General features: G+C 44.1%; 1 protein-coding gene across 2 annotated transcripts in view; it reads left to right on the forward strand.

Annotated features, from left to right (window-relative positions):
- Positions 1 to 2049: 2049 nt before the first annotated feature.
- The window catches only part of TLK1 (tousled like kinase 1), a 63996-nt gene continuing 48970 nt past the window's right edge, over positions 2050 to 17075 (forward strand). The window contains exons 1-3 of one of the 2 annotated variants that reach the window (XM_032189752.1): positions 6657 to 7614; positions 9213 to 9289; positions 9419 to 9564. In XM_032189752.1, the coding sequence (XP_032045643.1) occupies positions 9516 to 9564 (49 nt within the window). In that variant the 5' untranslated portion in view covers positions 6657 to 7614; positions 9213 to 9289; positions 9419 to 9515. Of the gene's footprint in view, positions 2305 to 6656; positions 7615 to 9212; positions 9290 to 9418; positions 9565 to 17075 lie in introns of those variants that run through there. The other variant, XM_032189751.1, reaches the window with a different exon arrangement.

The following is a 17075-nucleotide window of genomic DNA, read 5'->3' on the forward strand; positions in this document are numbered from 1 at the left end:
AGAAGCATTATGCACATTTATGATGCTATATAATATGGTAAGTATTTTAGAGTATGTTTGGAAAAATCTAAAAGGTACCATTTAAGTGATAGCACTGAAGCAATGTGGCTTTACAAGTAAAGGGATACCTAAAATCTGTGTTAAGACACATTAAGAAAGTAGGTTTTCTGTGAAATATGAAGGGGAAATATGTCAGCTCCATGCATTTTAAAGTCAAGCAGATCACCTTATCTGGAGATGGTCCATATAATTCATGCTCCGCTTTCGATCTTCATCAACAGCTCAGAAAAACAAGAGATACTGTTCTGTATTATGAAAACTAGATCCCAAATCTACAGAACCCAGTAGACCTCAAGCTGCATTTTGGGACTGGTACCCATTTCTGCAAAGCAAAAGGGGCAGAAAGAATGCTTGTTATGTCTGCTTTTGTAAAGGTAGCGGGCTTTGTGTTAAGTGATGCAAATAAATATAACAAAGTCACTGAGCTAATTTAACTGACTGTTTCTTACTTGGCAGATTTAACAATGGCACGCTAGAGCAGGATGTACTCCTCAGGAAATGAGGTACATGTTCACTTATGCTATGGTATGGACTGGGGGATCATGAGTATGTTTTGGTTTTAACCTTGCAAGAAATTTCTATGCTAACTGATAAATATTAATATTGCAGTCAGAGTGAACTAGCATGGCTTTACTTCATGTCTAAGTACTAGCCATTTCCTGGCGTAATTTGCTTAGGTGAAGCCTGAGAAGTCCTGTATCAAGCTGTTAAGAAGCAAGTCACGGTTGAAGTATTAGATCACTTCGCCATACCCACAAAAAAAGTATAGCTGTTGCTAAGTATATGTCCTGGAACAGACTTGCTTAGCAAGTAAACGTACTAATTTTTACTTCAGGTTAATACCAAATTGCTAAGAAACTTGCAGTTATGCTGTATACTTGTGGGAGGTGAAGATCTTAGATAATTTGACAGATGCCACTAAGGAAGAGAAAAAAAAAAAGGGTAGTATCTGCCTTGTGCAGGGATCTGCAACCCCCCGCTAGTGATCCGTGCTTGTTGCTCTCGAACAGAGGGGAAGGCAGGCGGCTGAGTGGAGGGCCAGGATGTCTCCACATGGCACCGCACCACGAGTGCCGTGTCCAGCAGATGCAGATACTTACGCTGTATGCAGAACGCAATAAATCTGCGCGCTGGGACACTTCGAAGTACTCAAAGCCAGTTCCGTGCACAAGTTGCACTCAGCAGTTAAAAGGCTTTGTTCCAGCCCTGACTTTATCACGCCTCTCCCATTCCCGCTCAAAACGCCGTTACTTGTGGGGAAGGAAGCGGTGAGCGCGGGGCTCCGGCGCAGCTCCGCCCGCCCCGCAGCCGTCCTGCGGGCAGGGGTGCGGGTGGCAGGGCCGGGCCGGGCGGGGGCGATGCGCGAGCGGCGCCTCCCCCTGCTCCTGCTGCTGCTCCCCGCGGCCCCCGCTTCTCGCCGCTGCCGCCGGCTCCCCCGGCGCGGACTCCGCGTGCCCGCCCCGCGCCGAGGAGCGGCGCTCCCTGCCGGCGGCGCCCGCGGGCCGGGCTCTCGGCTCCGCGCCCCGGCGGCATGAGCGGCGCGGCCTCGGGGGAGCCGGCCCCGGCCCCGGCGCCGCAGGCACGGGGGGCAGCGGGGGCGGCGGCCGGGGGCGGGGGCGGCGGGGCCGGGGCCGGGGCCGAGCGGCCGCCTGGGGCCGGGCCGGGGCAGGTGCGTGCGCGGGGGGCGCCGCTCGCTGGGCGGCTGGGGCTGGGCTGGGCTCGGCGCGGCTCGGCTGGGCGCCGGCGGAGCGCGGCGCTCGCTCGGCAGCGCTCGTGTTTGCGCATGACCCCTCCCCGCCTGCGCCCTCCCCTCCCCTCCCCGGCGGCGGCGGCGGCGGGGAAGGTTAGGCTCGCACACAGGCGGCTGCTCGGCGGCGGCGGCGGCGACGCAGTGCAGAGGTGCGGGCAGGTTGCGCCGGCCCCGCGCCCCGTCCCTCCCGCGCCCCGCCTGCCTCCGGAGCCCTCGCCCCGCCGGCGGCCTCGTCGCGCCGGTGTCGGGCCGGCCCCCCGGCCATGAGCGCGGCGCTGGGTGTCCCCCCGCCGCGCCGCCTCCCCCGCCGCCCCCGGCGGCTGCCGGGCTCCAGGAAAGTAGCTTGATGAGTGTCCAAAGTAGCAGTGGAAGTTTGGAGGGGCCGCCATCTTGGTCCCGGCTCTCCACGTCCCCACCGAGCCTGCAGGGCTGCTCCGCGGCGGCGGCGGCCTCCCAGCTCCACGGCGCGCCGCCCGGCAGGCCGCCCAAGGAAGGTAACCGGCGCGCCGCGGGGCTGCGCGGGGGGCCCGGCCCTCGGGGAGGGGCCCGGCGACCGCCGCCGGAGGCCGGTCCCGGGCTGGCGGGGAGAGGCGGCGGCGGCGGCGCGGGGTCAGCCCTGGGCCCGGCGGCGCCGCGGGGAGCCTCGGGCGAGCGGGGCCGCGCCGCCCCCGCCCGCCGCCGCCGCTGCTCCTCGGCGCCTCCTCGGTGCCCCTGCGGCCGGCTCCGCTCCCGGCCGTCCTCCCGCGGCGGGCGCTCGCCTCTGCTCCCGCGGCGGCTCTCCTCGGGCGGCCGCTCGCCGCGTCCTCCCCGACAGCGGCTTCCCCTCCTCCTCCTCCTCCTTATCCTCCTCCTCCTCCAGCGGCGCGCCGGAGGTGCTGGTGGATGCGGCCGTTGTTGCTGGATGGAAGGAGTCGGGCACTTTTGGCAGCATGGAGGTGGGGCAGAGAGAGGGACCGAAATCGCAGCGTTTGTCCCTAGCACGAAGACGCCCTCGGGAGCGGCTGCTTTTGCGGCCCGAGGTGACAGGGCACCTTACGGCCACCACGGAATGACTGCAACTTTCTCCTTTCCTCCATCACGTCTTAGATGATAATATTTTTCTCCTCCCTCCCCTGCTCCTCCCCTCTTGTGTTACACCGACAGCCAGAGCGGGGTGTTGTGGGTGTTTGCAGGGAATATCTGTATGAAGGTTACGAGCAAACAAGTCCCCTTTCTATTCCGTTTCGTTTATTGTCTGTTTTTTCCTGCGTGCATTGAGATGGATTGCCACAAGATGTAGCAGTTATACAGCTGGTGAACGGCTCGGAGCTTTCAGCTAAAATAACTACTTGCTGAATGTCGGCTGGTGGCGGAGGAGAACTTTTATACACAGATACTTGCATACTAAACAGTTGTATAATTTTACTTGATTTGCCCCGGTTTAACGAATTCCGTATAGCTTTTCTTCTAACGTCTGCAAAATGTCGCTGCCTAAGCAGGAAACTTGCTAACTTTAAATAGAAATGATAGCGAGAAGGGGGAGTCTTTGTTTTTCAAGTCTTCCTGTAGCTTTTGTTGTTGTTGTTGTTGATAAGCAATTTAAGGACTTGGTAACGGGGATCTGCTATCCTGAAAACGCGTAATGTAGGACGTGGTTCTCCATTTTCCATGCCAGTAGTTGTCAGATTTGTGTCACTCTCTGTCACTTCTGCACACGCTCCTCCAGGTAGATTGACATGAAATGCTCTAGAAAGTACCTGGAGAGGGATTACCGTATATGTTAAAGATGCTGAGTAAAGTGGCAGGCATTTTGTGCTCCTGTGCTCTCGAAAGCTGATGCTCTCAAAAGCAGCCACCGCCAGCTGAATATGCAGTTGATTTTAACTTTATGGAGAGTAGGTTTCATCACTGTCGCAATGCTTGTTATGAATGAGTGTGCATATAATATTCATATAGTGTGCATATGTGAGGTATTTTTGAATGTATTTCAGATGCCTGGCATACAAGCCTGAAATGATTATTGCAGTATTACATACATATACATATATATATATATATATTTGTATTTATGTATAATTTATATATGTTATTTATTCTAAAGAAAACCGGCATTCATTGAGTGTGTTATCTAGGCATAGAAAAACAGTGTTGTGAAATTAATTTTTTAAGGTGACGATGATGATTTTTATTTTTTTCTCACAACTCATGCAGTTGGATTTTCCTGGGCCCGATGGTTTACATCGTGTAGTTCAGATTCAGGGGTTACAGAGTAATGATAGCCCTGGTATGTGCTTGGTATTATAATGTACTTTTATTTGCATAGCGTTCCTGTGTTGTGATGATTATGTGGCAGAGGTAGGTAGTTATGCTTGAGAATCGGTGTAGGCTATCAGCAGTGCTTGGATCTACAATTTCTGTTTAAACTGGCGGGATGTTAGCAGCACACCTTACTTCATTCATATACATGTATTTTACAGTGAAGCATCATGCATGAAAGCAATAGGCCATCAAATAGGGGCATGTCAGTGCGTTCACAGACACTGGCTTGTGTGCATGCAAGAATCATGGCAGACCGAACTAAGGAGCTCACAATGTTTGAAACGCGGTGTGGTGTGTTCATAGGAGTTTGTATGCCCACGTGGTCTGGACTGACGAGCCCTTGCGGTGCTGCCGGAGGTCATGGACATGTCGGCAGTGGTGTGTGAGGCCGTAAGCCTGGGCAAGCTCTGAGCCATGCTCTCGCTGGGTCTGGGGCCTGGTCCTGGTCTTGCTGTTGGATCTGTGGGACCCAGCCCCACTCCTTGACCTCACGAACACAGGCCTCACCGCTGTGAGGACTTGGTACCTGCCCGCATGGCTCTCACCATCTTCTAAAAATTTATTGAGAACAGAAACCCCCAGCACCCTGATTTAGGAAGTCCTGAAAGCATTCTTTGAGCCACTAATATTGAGAAAGCAGAAACAAACAAACCTCTGACATATATAAAACTGTCACCCAAAGATGTTTTTTTTATTATTGTTGTTGTTTTGTTTTTTAATTGTAAATATAGTACCTTGTCAGTATTGAAAAGGGACTACTTAGGAAATACAGGGTGAAATTAAAGAAAATAATTAATCTCTTCTGAAGTGTGTTACAATATTGTAGCAATACTTCATTATAATTCATCAGGTGTTATCTTCTCATGTCTTGACTTACAGGGGCATCATGGCATAGCTATGCGGATTTGACTTAGGTTTTTGGGGTTTCAAAATGAAAATATTGAACTGGACTTAAGTACAATGGTAGCCATACACTTTTACTATACCAGAACTGTCTCATGTTTCCCTCTCCATTCAGTATCTAAATTCCCATAGTTATATCAATTATTTTATATGTCAGTAACTTATATGTGGTATATTTGGTCTCTTGTTCAAAAGCCATACAATATGGGCTATAGGGAATTTACGATAACTGTTTGTTATTTTAAATAACATATGTGATCGGATAGCTAGATCTCGTGCCACATAAGTTTCTTGACTGTTGACTGCTTTGTGGCTGCCTATAAGGAGAGTGCCCATAAGGAGACCAAACTGGTGAGTTGAAGAGCGCTGTTTTGTAAATGGGGGATGACAAGGCAGAGGGAAGAAGTCTGGGGAGGGATGTGTGAGTATCTTGGAATAGTTCCTCTTCAGGGGCTGAGGCAGAGCCCCAGTGACTGGTAGTCAGGCATGGAGCTTTGCAGGTTGTTTTGTGTGCTTCTGACTCTGAAGACTGCTGTTAAAAGCAGAACACCACCAAACACATCTCTGAATTGCCATGGCAGGAACGTGAAGGTGCACTTTTAGAATTTGAACCCAAGTTAACATATGATGACAATAGGGTAAATAACCTCATTATTTATTAAGCACTGTTTGAAGGACTAATGTTGTATGTGTAGCGAACTTTGGTGATAATTATTTCTTAATTTGATTAATGTATAGTATTTGTATTCATTGTTACCTAAAATACGATGGTAGTTGTCCATCTGAGCATAGACATACAGGTTTTTGTTCTTCAAGTTTCCAGCTTAGCAAATGTTTGTAGGTACGGGTTTGTGTCACAAGTGCTTCGTATAGTGATATAGTGTTAGTACATGTGCATGAAACCTACCTTATTATATTAAAACTTGCATGTTTTTTTGTTTTTGTTTTTTATAGTGTAAAAACTCAACTGTTTTATTTCCTTAACCAGTAAGCTCTCAGTAAGTTTGTTTATTGCCGTTTCTTACTGTTTAATTGTAGATGTAGAGCTTTGAGAATCTTACGGATTTGGCCGGTAAATGTGGGAATAAAGAAGAATGGGAGCATTTGCTGTTGAAGGTGATGGGTGTATATCTACATGGCATAAACACATCAATCGTATTTAGGCTGGCTACAGCAGGTGTTGTGTAAGGCTTAATGTTGTTCCACTGGTAATGCACAGATTCTAGCTTGTGATATTACTGCTGTTTCTGTTGCAGATGTGTTTCTTACACTGAGCTAATGCCAAATTCTTACGAGATTTTATAGTGTACCCAAGTGAGAAGTGGAAAAAGACCTTTTTAATATGGGCACTTGTTTGAATCTGGTTTTCTGAAAGGCAAGTGTTGCAGAGAATAAAGCAAATTAATGTTTGTGTGATTGTTTTGTTTTAATTCTGTTTTAACTTGCCTAGAATGGACTTTCCCATTAACCTATTCCATTTTAAATGGAGAGAGAATCGATATCTTTAAGGATAGGCTGTATTTATTTGTTATTACCTCCATTCAGATAAGAAGCATGTTATTTCTCTGATTTTTTTCTGTATTTTTTTTCAGCAAGTAAAATTTTTCTTTAGCAAGCTGAAATAAGCTTGCTTCTTTGTAATAATTTTGTTCTGCAGTTATTGTTGTTACTACCTTGGATTTTCTTCTAAATGGTTGTAAAATACTATTTTAAGTGCTCCTGGAAAAGACTGTTGTATGTCCATGGTCAGTGAGCTCTGTTTTACTACCTGAAGAAAGGAGATTACGGAGACATGACTGGCTTAAATAGTTGTCTCTACTTTGTGTGTGTTTGACTGAAGGTGGCATTTTGAAGTACTACTTGTTCCTGATCCAGATTACTCCAACACTAAAAATATTGCCCCCACGCTGAAATTTTTGCACAAGTAAATGCTGGAGTTGAACTTAGTAAATACTATATGTTTATGAAGTAGAATATTTCCTGAACTGTGGCTCCACTAAAACCTAAAAGTATACCAGGGAAAAAGTTTTGTCTTTACAGTCTTTATGAGCTTCTTTTTCATTGGCTTGGTGTGTTTTGGCTGTGGAAGAGGAAGAGGGAAATTAGGGTTGCTGGATTGCTCTAAGTAGAAATTAAAGTTGGGTAGGGGAAGAAAAATAATTACTTTTTCTTTTCTGTTTAGAATGTGTTGGTGGGGCAGTTCCATGGAGGTCCCGATGGTGACTCAAGGGTAGCCGTTAAACAGAAACTGGCCTTCAAAATACAGTCTGTTTTCTCGGGTGGGCTTGTAACTGAAAAACTTCTAATGGTTGCTAAAGATAGCAAGGGACGGGCACTGCACTTCTGTCTTCAGTGTTTAAGGACTGAGTTCTGCAGCAGTGGAGAAGGGCTAGTGAGCATCAGAAAGTATTTTGGATCCATGTCCTTTCGTCTTGACTCAGTCCATATTGAGGTACTCAGTTTGGGGTAGAAGCCCAGGTTCTGTGTCCTTCCTGAGGAGCCTCTTGCTGGAGGTCTTCCTCCTTTCTTTCCTTCCCAAGCAGAGCTTCAGAAGATGCCAGCGGGAAAACCGGGGCAACCAGCCGTTCCCAGGGGCAGACGCGGTAGGTGGCAAAAACGTGAGTGTTTGAAAGCTTTAAAAGAAGAGCAGCCCAAGTGTGCCCCAGGAGCAAGGGCAGGAGGGCTCGGCTGGGGCTGGGCGTGCTGGAGGCTGATGGTGGGCGGCTGCTGGGGTGGGTCCGCGCTGGGAGGGTTGACTGAAATCAGTGATTATATTACTAATTTTAATCATGGCTTAAATCAGCAAGCAGGAAATCCTGATTAAATAATTGTTTTTAATTTTATTTGCATTTGTGCTTAATTATTTTTCCCAAAGAAAAGTTGATTCTAATTGGTCTAATTTGATCACGCTTCTTGCTAGGCGGGGGGGGGGGCGCATCTATATGCGTTTACTTAAGTGGTTACGCAGCCTAGATTCTTGGTGTTTAAGAAACATAATTCCCTATGCTTTAGATAGCTTTTAGCTAACTTTATTAGCTAAATAAAACAAATCCTAATTGTGCTAGATACATAAGAAGAAACAAACACATCCGAGTGCGTTTTGCGTTTAAAGCAGATTAAACAGAAGTGGAATCGTCTGTAGTTTGTGAAATGAGTTAGTTGTTTCTGGCCACTGCGCCTTTCAAGATTTCAAGTTAACTGATCATACCCAGTCGCCGTTCCTTTGTTTGGGAGAGAAATCAAGACTTCTGCTTCCTGAATTGTCGGTTGCTCTTTTGGTTCTGAGCGAACTGGCTGCTGAACTGAAGGAGCTGAGCAGGTGAAAACAGCAGGAGCGGCTGCAGGCCTAGGTTGCTCAGGGCTTTGGCCCTCCCGTCCGGGCTGTGTGTGGGCACCTGCCAGCAGCGTGGTGCTGTCACCGTCACAGCAATAAGGTTTATGCTCTTCACATGTGTTTTTCACCTGTGTGAATTTAATAGGTCATAAACATGAAGCCTCGCCATAAATTACCATTCAAAATTAAGCTGAAATGTTTAACACCAGGGGTTATTTTTAAAATACAGAAATAAGAAAAGTAACACATCCTATACTCCAAAGGCCTTCTTAACTTTAGGTGGGGAGGCTCCGAGGCTGACAAGTATCCTCAAAAGATTTGGAATGAAAGTTAGGGGTGGTTAGATGATTACAAGACTGTGATGGGAATCTGGTAGCTTTGGAATACGGAACTTCATTTACAGGAGCTTTTATGTGAAACTGAACATCAAGGGAGATGGTCGGTATTCCCCCAGGCTGCCTCCACTTGCTGAGAGGTAGCAGCGGGAGCATTAAGAAATGGCTCTTGCCTCATCATATCTGCACAGCTTTAAGTGGGTGGAAACTTAAAGGCCACTGTGCTTTGTAATGTCCTTATGAACAAAGCACTCCGTACTTCAGGGTTTAAGAGATTGGGATGGTGGCAAGAAATTCCAGAGTGCCTTTTAGAGGAAATGAAGCCTGACTGTAATTACTTGGAGATTTGCAAGTACTGCATTCCCTTTCTTTGGACTTCTAATACAGCTATACCTGTAAGAGAAAATGAAGCAAAATGTCTCTTTTGAGGAAGAGCAGGAAATCTTGATGCCTTTAGAGAGAGATCTATTGTATGATACCATGTACGCCTAACCTTTTAGATACTTACCTAGTTTTATGCCTGTACCCTCAGCTCATAACATGTAGATGCTTCAAGCACCGTGTCCTGCAGCTGTGGATTCTGGTAGCTTACGCTTTATTTATTTTTTGGTAAGTCATAGACCTTTTGAATGATATGTATAAGAGCAATAAATTGGAAAGTAATGTTAAACGTACAAGTAAATGTTCTTTTTTTTTTTTTTTTTTTAACTTGTATATGTCTGAAATAATATAATTCAGATCATGGTCCTGGACTTCACTCAATGAGTTTCTGATGCTCTTGGGATCACCTGGATATAATAACAGAGGCATTTCGTGTTTCTTCTTCCACCACTGAATGATGGGAGCTCTTGTTTGTAGGGAGACAGACTCAGGTGATGCCACAAGTAAGATTTCTAGTATGTCTTTCTTGCACCCCTGTGGCTAAGACTGAATAGGCCTGTGCACTGTATACCTGCATTTGATAAATGCTGCTTTGTAGTTAAAACTGCATTCCCATCAGTTCCACAGTTTTGTCCTAAACTTTGCAGCTGTGTTTCAGCCAACGTTTGCAGGTGTTTTTTGTTTGTTTGGTTATTTTTTTTGGTTGGTTGGTTGGTTGGTTTTGTGCCCTAATACCCTTTTTGTAGCTATTTGGGTCCCCAGGGAGATTTCAGTCTTTATTTCTTAGTTTATTCCTAGTGAAGGTGATGGGAGAAGAAGCATCCTTTAATAAGTTGGTGTATTTATTATAAAACAATTGAAAACAAAATCCCCATGTTATTAATAATATGCTTTAACATTAGTAGAACCATGTCTTTTAAAATTAACTTACAGACAATTATAACTAAAGCAATTGTTTAGAAAGTGTAATTTTATTTTGGTTGCTGGAGGTTTTTATTAGCAAATGCTTCTAGTCTTGATGGGTAATGATCTGTTTTTAACAGTTATATTAAAAGTTGTATAAAAAGATGTTACAGAAGTTCTGAAATTTTTTCAAAGTAAAAATTCTTTGGTATCTTTCATAATGTTCCCCATACTTTTCTTTTGCCTTCCTTTTGTGCCTTATCTGAAGAGGAATGGCAGAATTATATGATGGCAACTAATCCTACAGCTGATGTCCTTTGAACTAAACTTTGTGGCTTGGTAGAAAATAATCACGTTTTGTCTTAGTTCAAATACGGTATTGGGAAGATAGTGTTCAACGTTATATGCTGTTCAATGAAGAAATATGTTTCAAGTAACCTCTTTCTTTCCATTCAGCGTTGTGCGTATTGCAGTATGATGTCCCTTATTTAGGATAACTTTTCATTGGAGTAATTGTATCAAAATGCTACATATATTAATGAGATTAATTGCTTATTTATAATACCTTGTGTTCTGTAGTGATTGACCTTTTTAAGATCATTCCCAAAGACCATAAAATCTCCACTTGGATCTTCTGATAATCCAATCCTTTCTGTGCATTGGTCACTGAGAATTAATTGAATAAGAAAACATACGAAGTCCAAGCATATCTTTAGTGTATGAAAGAGTTGTGAAATAAAGCATTTAAAGAGGAAATTTATTGGAAACGAGGTGGTGTAAAATGTGCTTAAATCAGTTGGAAATACAGTAATGCATTTGTCACATAGCATAGTGTCATTGCTAGCACATTCCTTAAATTAACTTTATAACCAGTGCACATTGATCTTCTAGTCATACTTGTTTTTTACCATCTTGTTCTCAGAAAAAGAACTTCAATCATTCTGTCCTAAACCTTGCTCACTTCTGTATTTATTTAAAAAAATATATATTTTTTCAAATGAAAATTCAGTCAAACTCTAAGCTTTAGCCTTTCATGAAAGGTAAATGCAGGAAGGAGTGGGAGAAGTTCAGCATGATGAAGTACCAGCTCAGCTTTCTTCATGTGTGCAATAAAAGGGGGAACAAAAACAGAAAAAACACACAGCAAAACATATTGAAAGCATCAAAACAATGCTGCTTAAACCAAAGTGGGTCATTCTGGAAGGCTCAAAACAAGGAGATTGTGCTAAGTATGTGTATTTATTAGAACTCTGCAAAAGGGTAGTCTTCTCAGTATTTTCACAAGAGATGTGGGTTATGACAAGTCTTCAGTAGATAGTAGAAACTTAGATTTTATGGGAGAGAAAAGATCAAAATGCTTTAAAATGCATCTTTGCTTTCTCAAGATTTTGTCTAATTATTTTTTTCAGGAAAGAATCCCTTCTGTGTGCTTTCACTTTTTTAAGGTGTATCCAGGAAAGTGTCCTACTTTCTTTTCCCAGCCATTTTACCCCTGGTGTGTGCCCTTCACCAGTGAGGTGAGAGCCTGTACTGTAGTGAGAGGATAATCGTGATGATGGCGGTGGTATAGGTGATGTGCCTTCATTAAGTTGTTTTTTGGGTTTAGTTTTGGTGTTGGTGGTTATGGATTATTTTATTGAAATGGGTTGATTAGTACTTATCACTAGGGTTTTGCTTTGTTTTGCCTTTTTTTTTTTTTTTTTAAGTTTCTTTTGCAAGTCAGTTATTCCTTGAGCAGGGTGTATTCTGGGGAGTGGTTGGTGTGTCTTTGGTAGATATTTTAGAAACTTTTTGAATATTAGTGTTAAGCTTTAGTTTCAGTAGGTCTATTCATGGTACTGAACTGTATTAAAAAAGTTATCTTGCAAGTTATCCACAAGATCTAACTTTGAATAAAGTGGAGAAATCGTTATTATAGTACCTTTGTATTTAGTATTTTGAAGGCCACCTTAAGGAGTTGGATTTTTGTATTTTAACATTAATATAGGGTGCCAATAGAAGTAATTCCTGAAGATAAGGGTTTAGAATTTTTAAATTAAATGCCAAAAAAGCACTTTTTTTTCTGTGCATGTTATTTTATGAGTTTGAAATCAAACTGTTTGTTTGATTTATCTCAACTTGTATAATCTGATTGCATGTTACATTTTTTAATTAAATGGTATTATTAAATGATTATGATGCTAATAATGCCTAAGATGGATAACACCAGTATACCATTGTCTTTGCTACCTTGTCAGATGGTATTTTGTATTCCGCATCCATACTTTTTTTCAGGCCTATGCTGTCACATCCAGAGCATCCAAGTGGTTAATATTAAGGAACAGTCAATTTTATGCATCATGCATGCACACACTTGCTTTTTTGTGTACACAAAATACGTGTGTGAAGTCTCCATGAGCTGTTTGGTCATTTGGAATCCTGTTGTTGTTAGGACTCTCCATCCGCCATAGCAGTCTCATGAACACATCAAGCTTACTCGAACTTTGGTCACTTTCTAGTAAGAATGTTCTAAAATCATGTTGTCTCTTATTATGTACTTCTTCAAAACTTGTTTTGTGATTTCAAATACACCATTTTGCTAAACCTGCTGGTGAGTGTTGCAGATAATACAAAATTTGGTTGCTAGATTAATAGTACTAGTTTTACTGTACTTGAGTTTTAGTTTTTTATAGATTGCTGTTTGCTTTCGACCAGAGGAATAAAAACATGTCAAGCTGAAAGAAAAATATTGTCTGTTTGTATATTACATTAGTATTATATTTCTTGTGTTTTTTTTTTTTTTGTCCACTTGTTATCTTTTCAACATATATCTTAATTTGGGAACGAAATATCGAAGCTGTGATGGCAAAACAGTTTCCAGTAAATGACCTTAATAGTGATTTTTTTCCTTGTTGTGTGATTGAAAGCTGACCTGATTTGTTCTCCTGACTAAATCGCAGCGTGCTGTTCTCTGAGCCCTTTGCTTGTTTTGCTGTTCTAGAGAAGCGCAAATAACAGGCACTGGTCCCTGCCAGCATCTGACACCACCTTCCCAGCGTTTTTCTTAAATCTTCCTTCTTCATTTGTTTATACCAAAAAGAGAGGGAGAGGGGGACTGTGCCGGCTGTCATGTTGTTGTGATCATCATTGGTGTACCATCGGTTCCGTCATACCGAAGGAAGGCAGGGTGTCAGGCAACAATATCAGGGACTCTGCCAGAAGGTGCAGGATCTGCCTGTGTGCTGCTGGTGCACCCGCGTCCCACTCTGCACAGAGAGTGACACGCTTTCCCCAGCTGGGTCCCTGAGGCTGTGCCTTCCCACCACTGGTTTCCCTTTCTTAACAGCACTTGGCCACAAGCGTGACCTCCTGTGCCATCAGCTTGCTCTGCTTCCTCTCAGCTTCTGTGAACTTTAATTTTCCTCTTTGAACTGACAACCGCGTGCTCGGCCTTCGTATTTGTCCCATACCGTGATGGCTGAGGAGCAGAAGCTGCCTCTGTGCTGGTTTTGCCAGGAGGACTTCGCTTTGCAAAGGGAAGAGGTGGCTGCTGCGGCAGCGGCACCACCAGCACAGCACACCCAGCACTCAGGCACAACCTGAGGGGACGCTCGGGGACACGCGGCTTCAGGGGGAGGGCCTCCCAGGAGCTTCTCCCCAGCGTCCTGCGGCGTGCCGCCCAGCAGAAGATGAAACACACTTCTAAGGTCATAGCGGATAGAGGTCCAAAGGGAGGTTTGTGTTTTTTTGGCAATAACAGATCCTCTTAGCATTTCAGTCTTTAATAATGGAAATTCCTTGTGTTTTTTTAGACTACAAGTTAAGACAGGTCATTACGATTGCTTTTTGTTACATCCATTGACTGGTTGAATCTACTGGTTTCTGCATCCAGCTGTGTGGAGGTGTGTGGAAGAGTGTTCCTGACAAAAATAAAACATTTCTAGTAGGAATTCTCCCATTTGATAAATAATTGTTAGCACAACTAATAATGTTAGCTTGTAATCAGAAAACTATCTTACGTGAAAGTAGTAAGCGAAGACTGAATCAGTGATTCAAGTAACTAGCAGAATACGTAGTGTGAGTAGCTGTTAAGGATTGAAATTAGTGTCATCAGAGACTCAACTGCTGTGTTATTTTTTTAAGTTCTACCCAGACCTGCACAGCGTACTCAGTCACTTGCATCAGCACGTGCCCCCCACACTCAGAAATTTGCCTGAGCGTTTTGGCGCAGCGGTGCCCCTGGTGCTGGTGCTATGCGGGTGCCAGGCGGGATGGCACGGGCTGCTGCTGGCTTGCCTACCCTCATCCCCAGAACACTGCCAATGAAACTTTCTTGCTCCTGATGGGTTTGGGGTTAGTGAATTTCATTCACTGTTAAAGTTTAGTCATCCTCAGACTTTTCCTCTCTGAGGCCATGTTGCCAGGGAAGGGAACGGGTGTGAGGGGTGCCCAGTGCCTGTACGCGCAGGCGCTGGCCTGCTGGGGCTGTCAGGGTGTGCCTGGCGTGGCCCTGCCTCCTCTCCCAGTCTGTTTCAGACTTAATGCTGGATTCATTCTGTTTTTTAAAGTATCCTTGATGCGGTCAACTTGGGGTGTAGTTACCTCCAGCATCAGGGTTGTAGAACCAGAAGGGTTAAACATATGCTGGGTGAAATGCATCCCAATTCACCAGCCATTTGCTCCTGGTAGCACAAACTGGTCTGTCTCTGTCAAGTCACCTGTAAGGAGGAGGCTCTGGGAAGCTTACTTCAGCCATCCGAGGATCTTCGTGGTCCTCCCTTGCCTGAGCTCTGTGAAGGAGAACTCCTGAGGTCTGTGAAGGAGAACTCCTGCTTTCTCTCTTGTTGGCTGGGGAGAAGAGCTTGGGTCACACTTGTTCTTAAGTTATGCTTGCTGTGGTCCTCAGAAGCCAGTGTAATGACATCATCCTTTAAAGTAAGTGCGGTTAGTTCTGTAGTGCTACAAGTACTATGCAGCTGTGTTTTCAGGTCTTTCTACATGGTGGATGTTATTAATTACACGTTTTTACTAGTGTCTTGAATATGTATGTTTTATTTGCCACATCGAAGACTAAGAGCTGCTCTTTCCTAACTCCTGGTTGTTCTTGGGGCTTTAACTGCACTGATGTTACAAAACTTAATCCAAGTGATCACAGGCGTTGTTCCATGAGGTCCGTTCTTTATTCAGCATGCAAGATGGGCAGTCCTCAGGAAAGAGCCGTGCTGAAAAGAATGAGAATCCTTTCTTTCTTTGTTCTAAAACTTAAATGAATGAAAGTGATAGTATAGCAGAAAAGAAAGCTGGTTTAAAATTAGGCAAAGTACTAGATAGGAGAAACAGCTGTAATGCAGATTTCTTTAATGATGATGCTGAGCAAGACTAAAACCAGATTTCTGACAAATGATTACATATGATGTTTCTTTGTCTGTGAACTGGGTGGGTGCTGAATTAGAAATTAAAACATTTTTTCTTTTAGCCCTGAACTTGATTTTTCACTGATTCATGTGTGATTTCATACTAGACTTTTTTTTTTCATCTCTGTAAGATGGAAGTAATGCTGCAAGGTCTTAGGAAAATGTAGGTGTAGTCAGTAATGTATTGGTGTATGTATGTAATTTATTTGGAGCTGTGTTCTGAGACACTCCTCCTTACAAGGGGCATTGAGGAAGTGAATTTCTTGCTGTATTCAGCAAAAGCTTGGATTCTCTTGTCAGTTAGAGACGGCTGCTTGAGTAAATTAAAAGAAAAAATAAAGGAAAAGAAAAGAACAGAAAAAGAGGAACATATCTAGTTGCCTGATTCTTTGAGCACCACCTAGCCTCTAGACAGGGTGCCTACAAGAGACAAACAGCAATCAGTCACGCAGTTGGCATGGCCTTACTCAGCACAGGGGGACGGAGCCATCGTTGCATGAGCTGCCTGGTGTCGTGCTGTTTTCTCAGCAAGCTTGTCAAAACTCTTGATGTAAATTTTGTTTGTTTCAGTTTCTAGTGTTTTATGTGCTGTGCACTGTACAGGTATTTCAAAAGGAAAAATTAACAGTGTTGATGTGAGGTTAAGACCATTTTTCTTAAAATAGCGTTGCTGAAAAGCCAAAATGGTTTATGAGGCTTGTGGTTACAGTCAGAGGTGAGTCGACTGTCCCTCTTTAATCTTAGAGGCTTGATAATTTCTTTTCTACATGTTTGCTGTGAAACTGTAGCCTGATACATAAGTATATGGGGGTTGAAATTGGTCGATCCCAATGTTATGAAAGAAATAGGTGAATGTAGTTGGAAGGACTTGTTTGATTTCTCACTAGCAGCGTGAGGCTCGCCTGTAGCAGTGCAGGTGGGAGCAGTGAGGGGAGGGGAGGTGACCGTGCCGGAGAAGTTTGGAGATCACAAGGGCAGAAGTGGTAGTAGGAGCTACAGAAGTAAGGCGATTAGGAAGTTTGGGGAATTAACAACTGAAACACGCTCCTATTGCCACAGATACAGCTTTCAAATACCAGATGACTTGTGTTGAAACTGGGAAGTACGAGATTCTATGAAATTGTTTTTTATGGCCACCTTTTTACCCTATGGATAACTTCCAGACAAATTTATTTGGGGAAAAGGTGTGTGGTTTGTTTGTTCCTTCATGGCTCACTTTTTCTGTGGAGTGAGCAAGAGAGGCAGAAAAATGCTGCGGGGAGGGGCACTGCTCTCCCTTCCTGCTTGGTAGGTGACCTCTGCTTTTAACTTCCTTTCCACTCCTTCCTTAGATAGCAGAAGCTGCTGTTTATTTTTGATATGTACAAAAGGCCTGTGCCATTTTAAATTCTTGCAGAACAGCCATTTCATGGGCTCAAGCATTTAGGGCTCCTGGTTTGTTTCCTTATAACTGAATGCAGCAAATGAAATGTGCTGTACTTCCTAGTATTTCTCTAGGTAGATGTTTCTTCTTCATGACTGCTCCGGGCTTTTAGTGCTTTTCAACATAGAAATAGAGGGGGATGGAAAGAAGTGAGCTTTTGTTGAAAGTGTGATGCGCTTTTTTGGTGTATCACAAAACTCGTGTTATCCTGTGACCTGTTAGTCAGTGTTACCAACAAGCGACCCATAAACTTGCAGCTTGCTTCTCCCTGCCTGCTGCCTGTTCCCCAAAGGGG

This window comes from Aythya fuligula, chromosome 6 (assembly GCF_009819795.1).
Source record: "Aythya fuligula isolate bAytFul2 chromosome 6, bAytFul2.pri, whole genome shotgun sequence".
Classification (NCBI taxonomy): Eukaryota; Metazoa; Chordata; class Aves; order Anseriformes; family Anatidae; genus Aythya; species Aythya fuligula.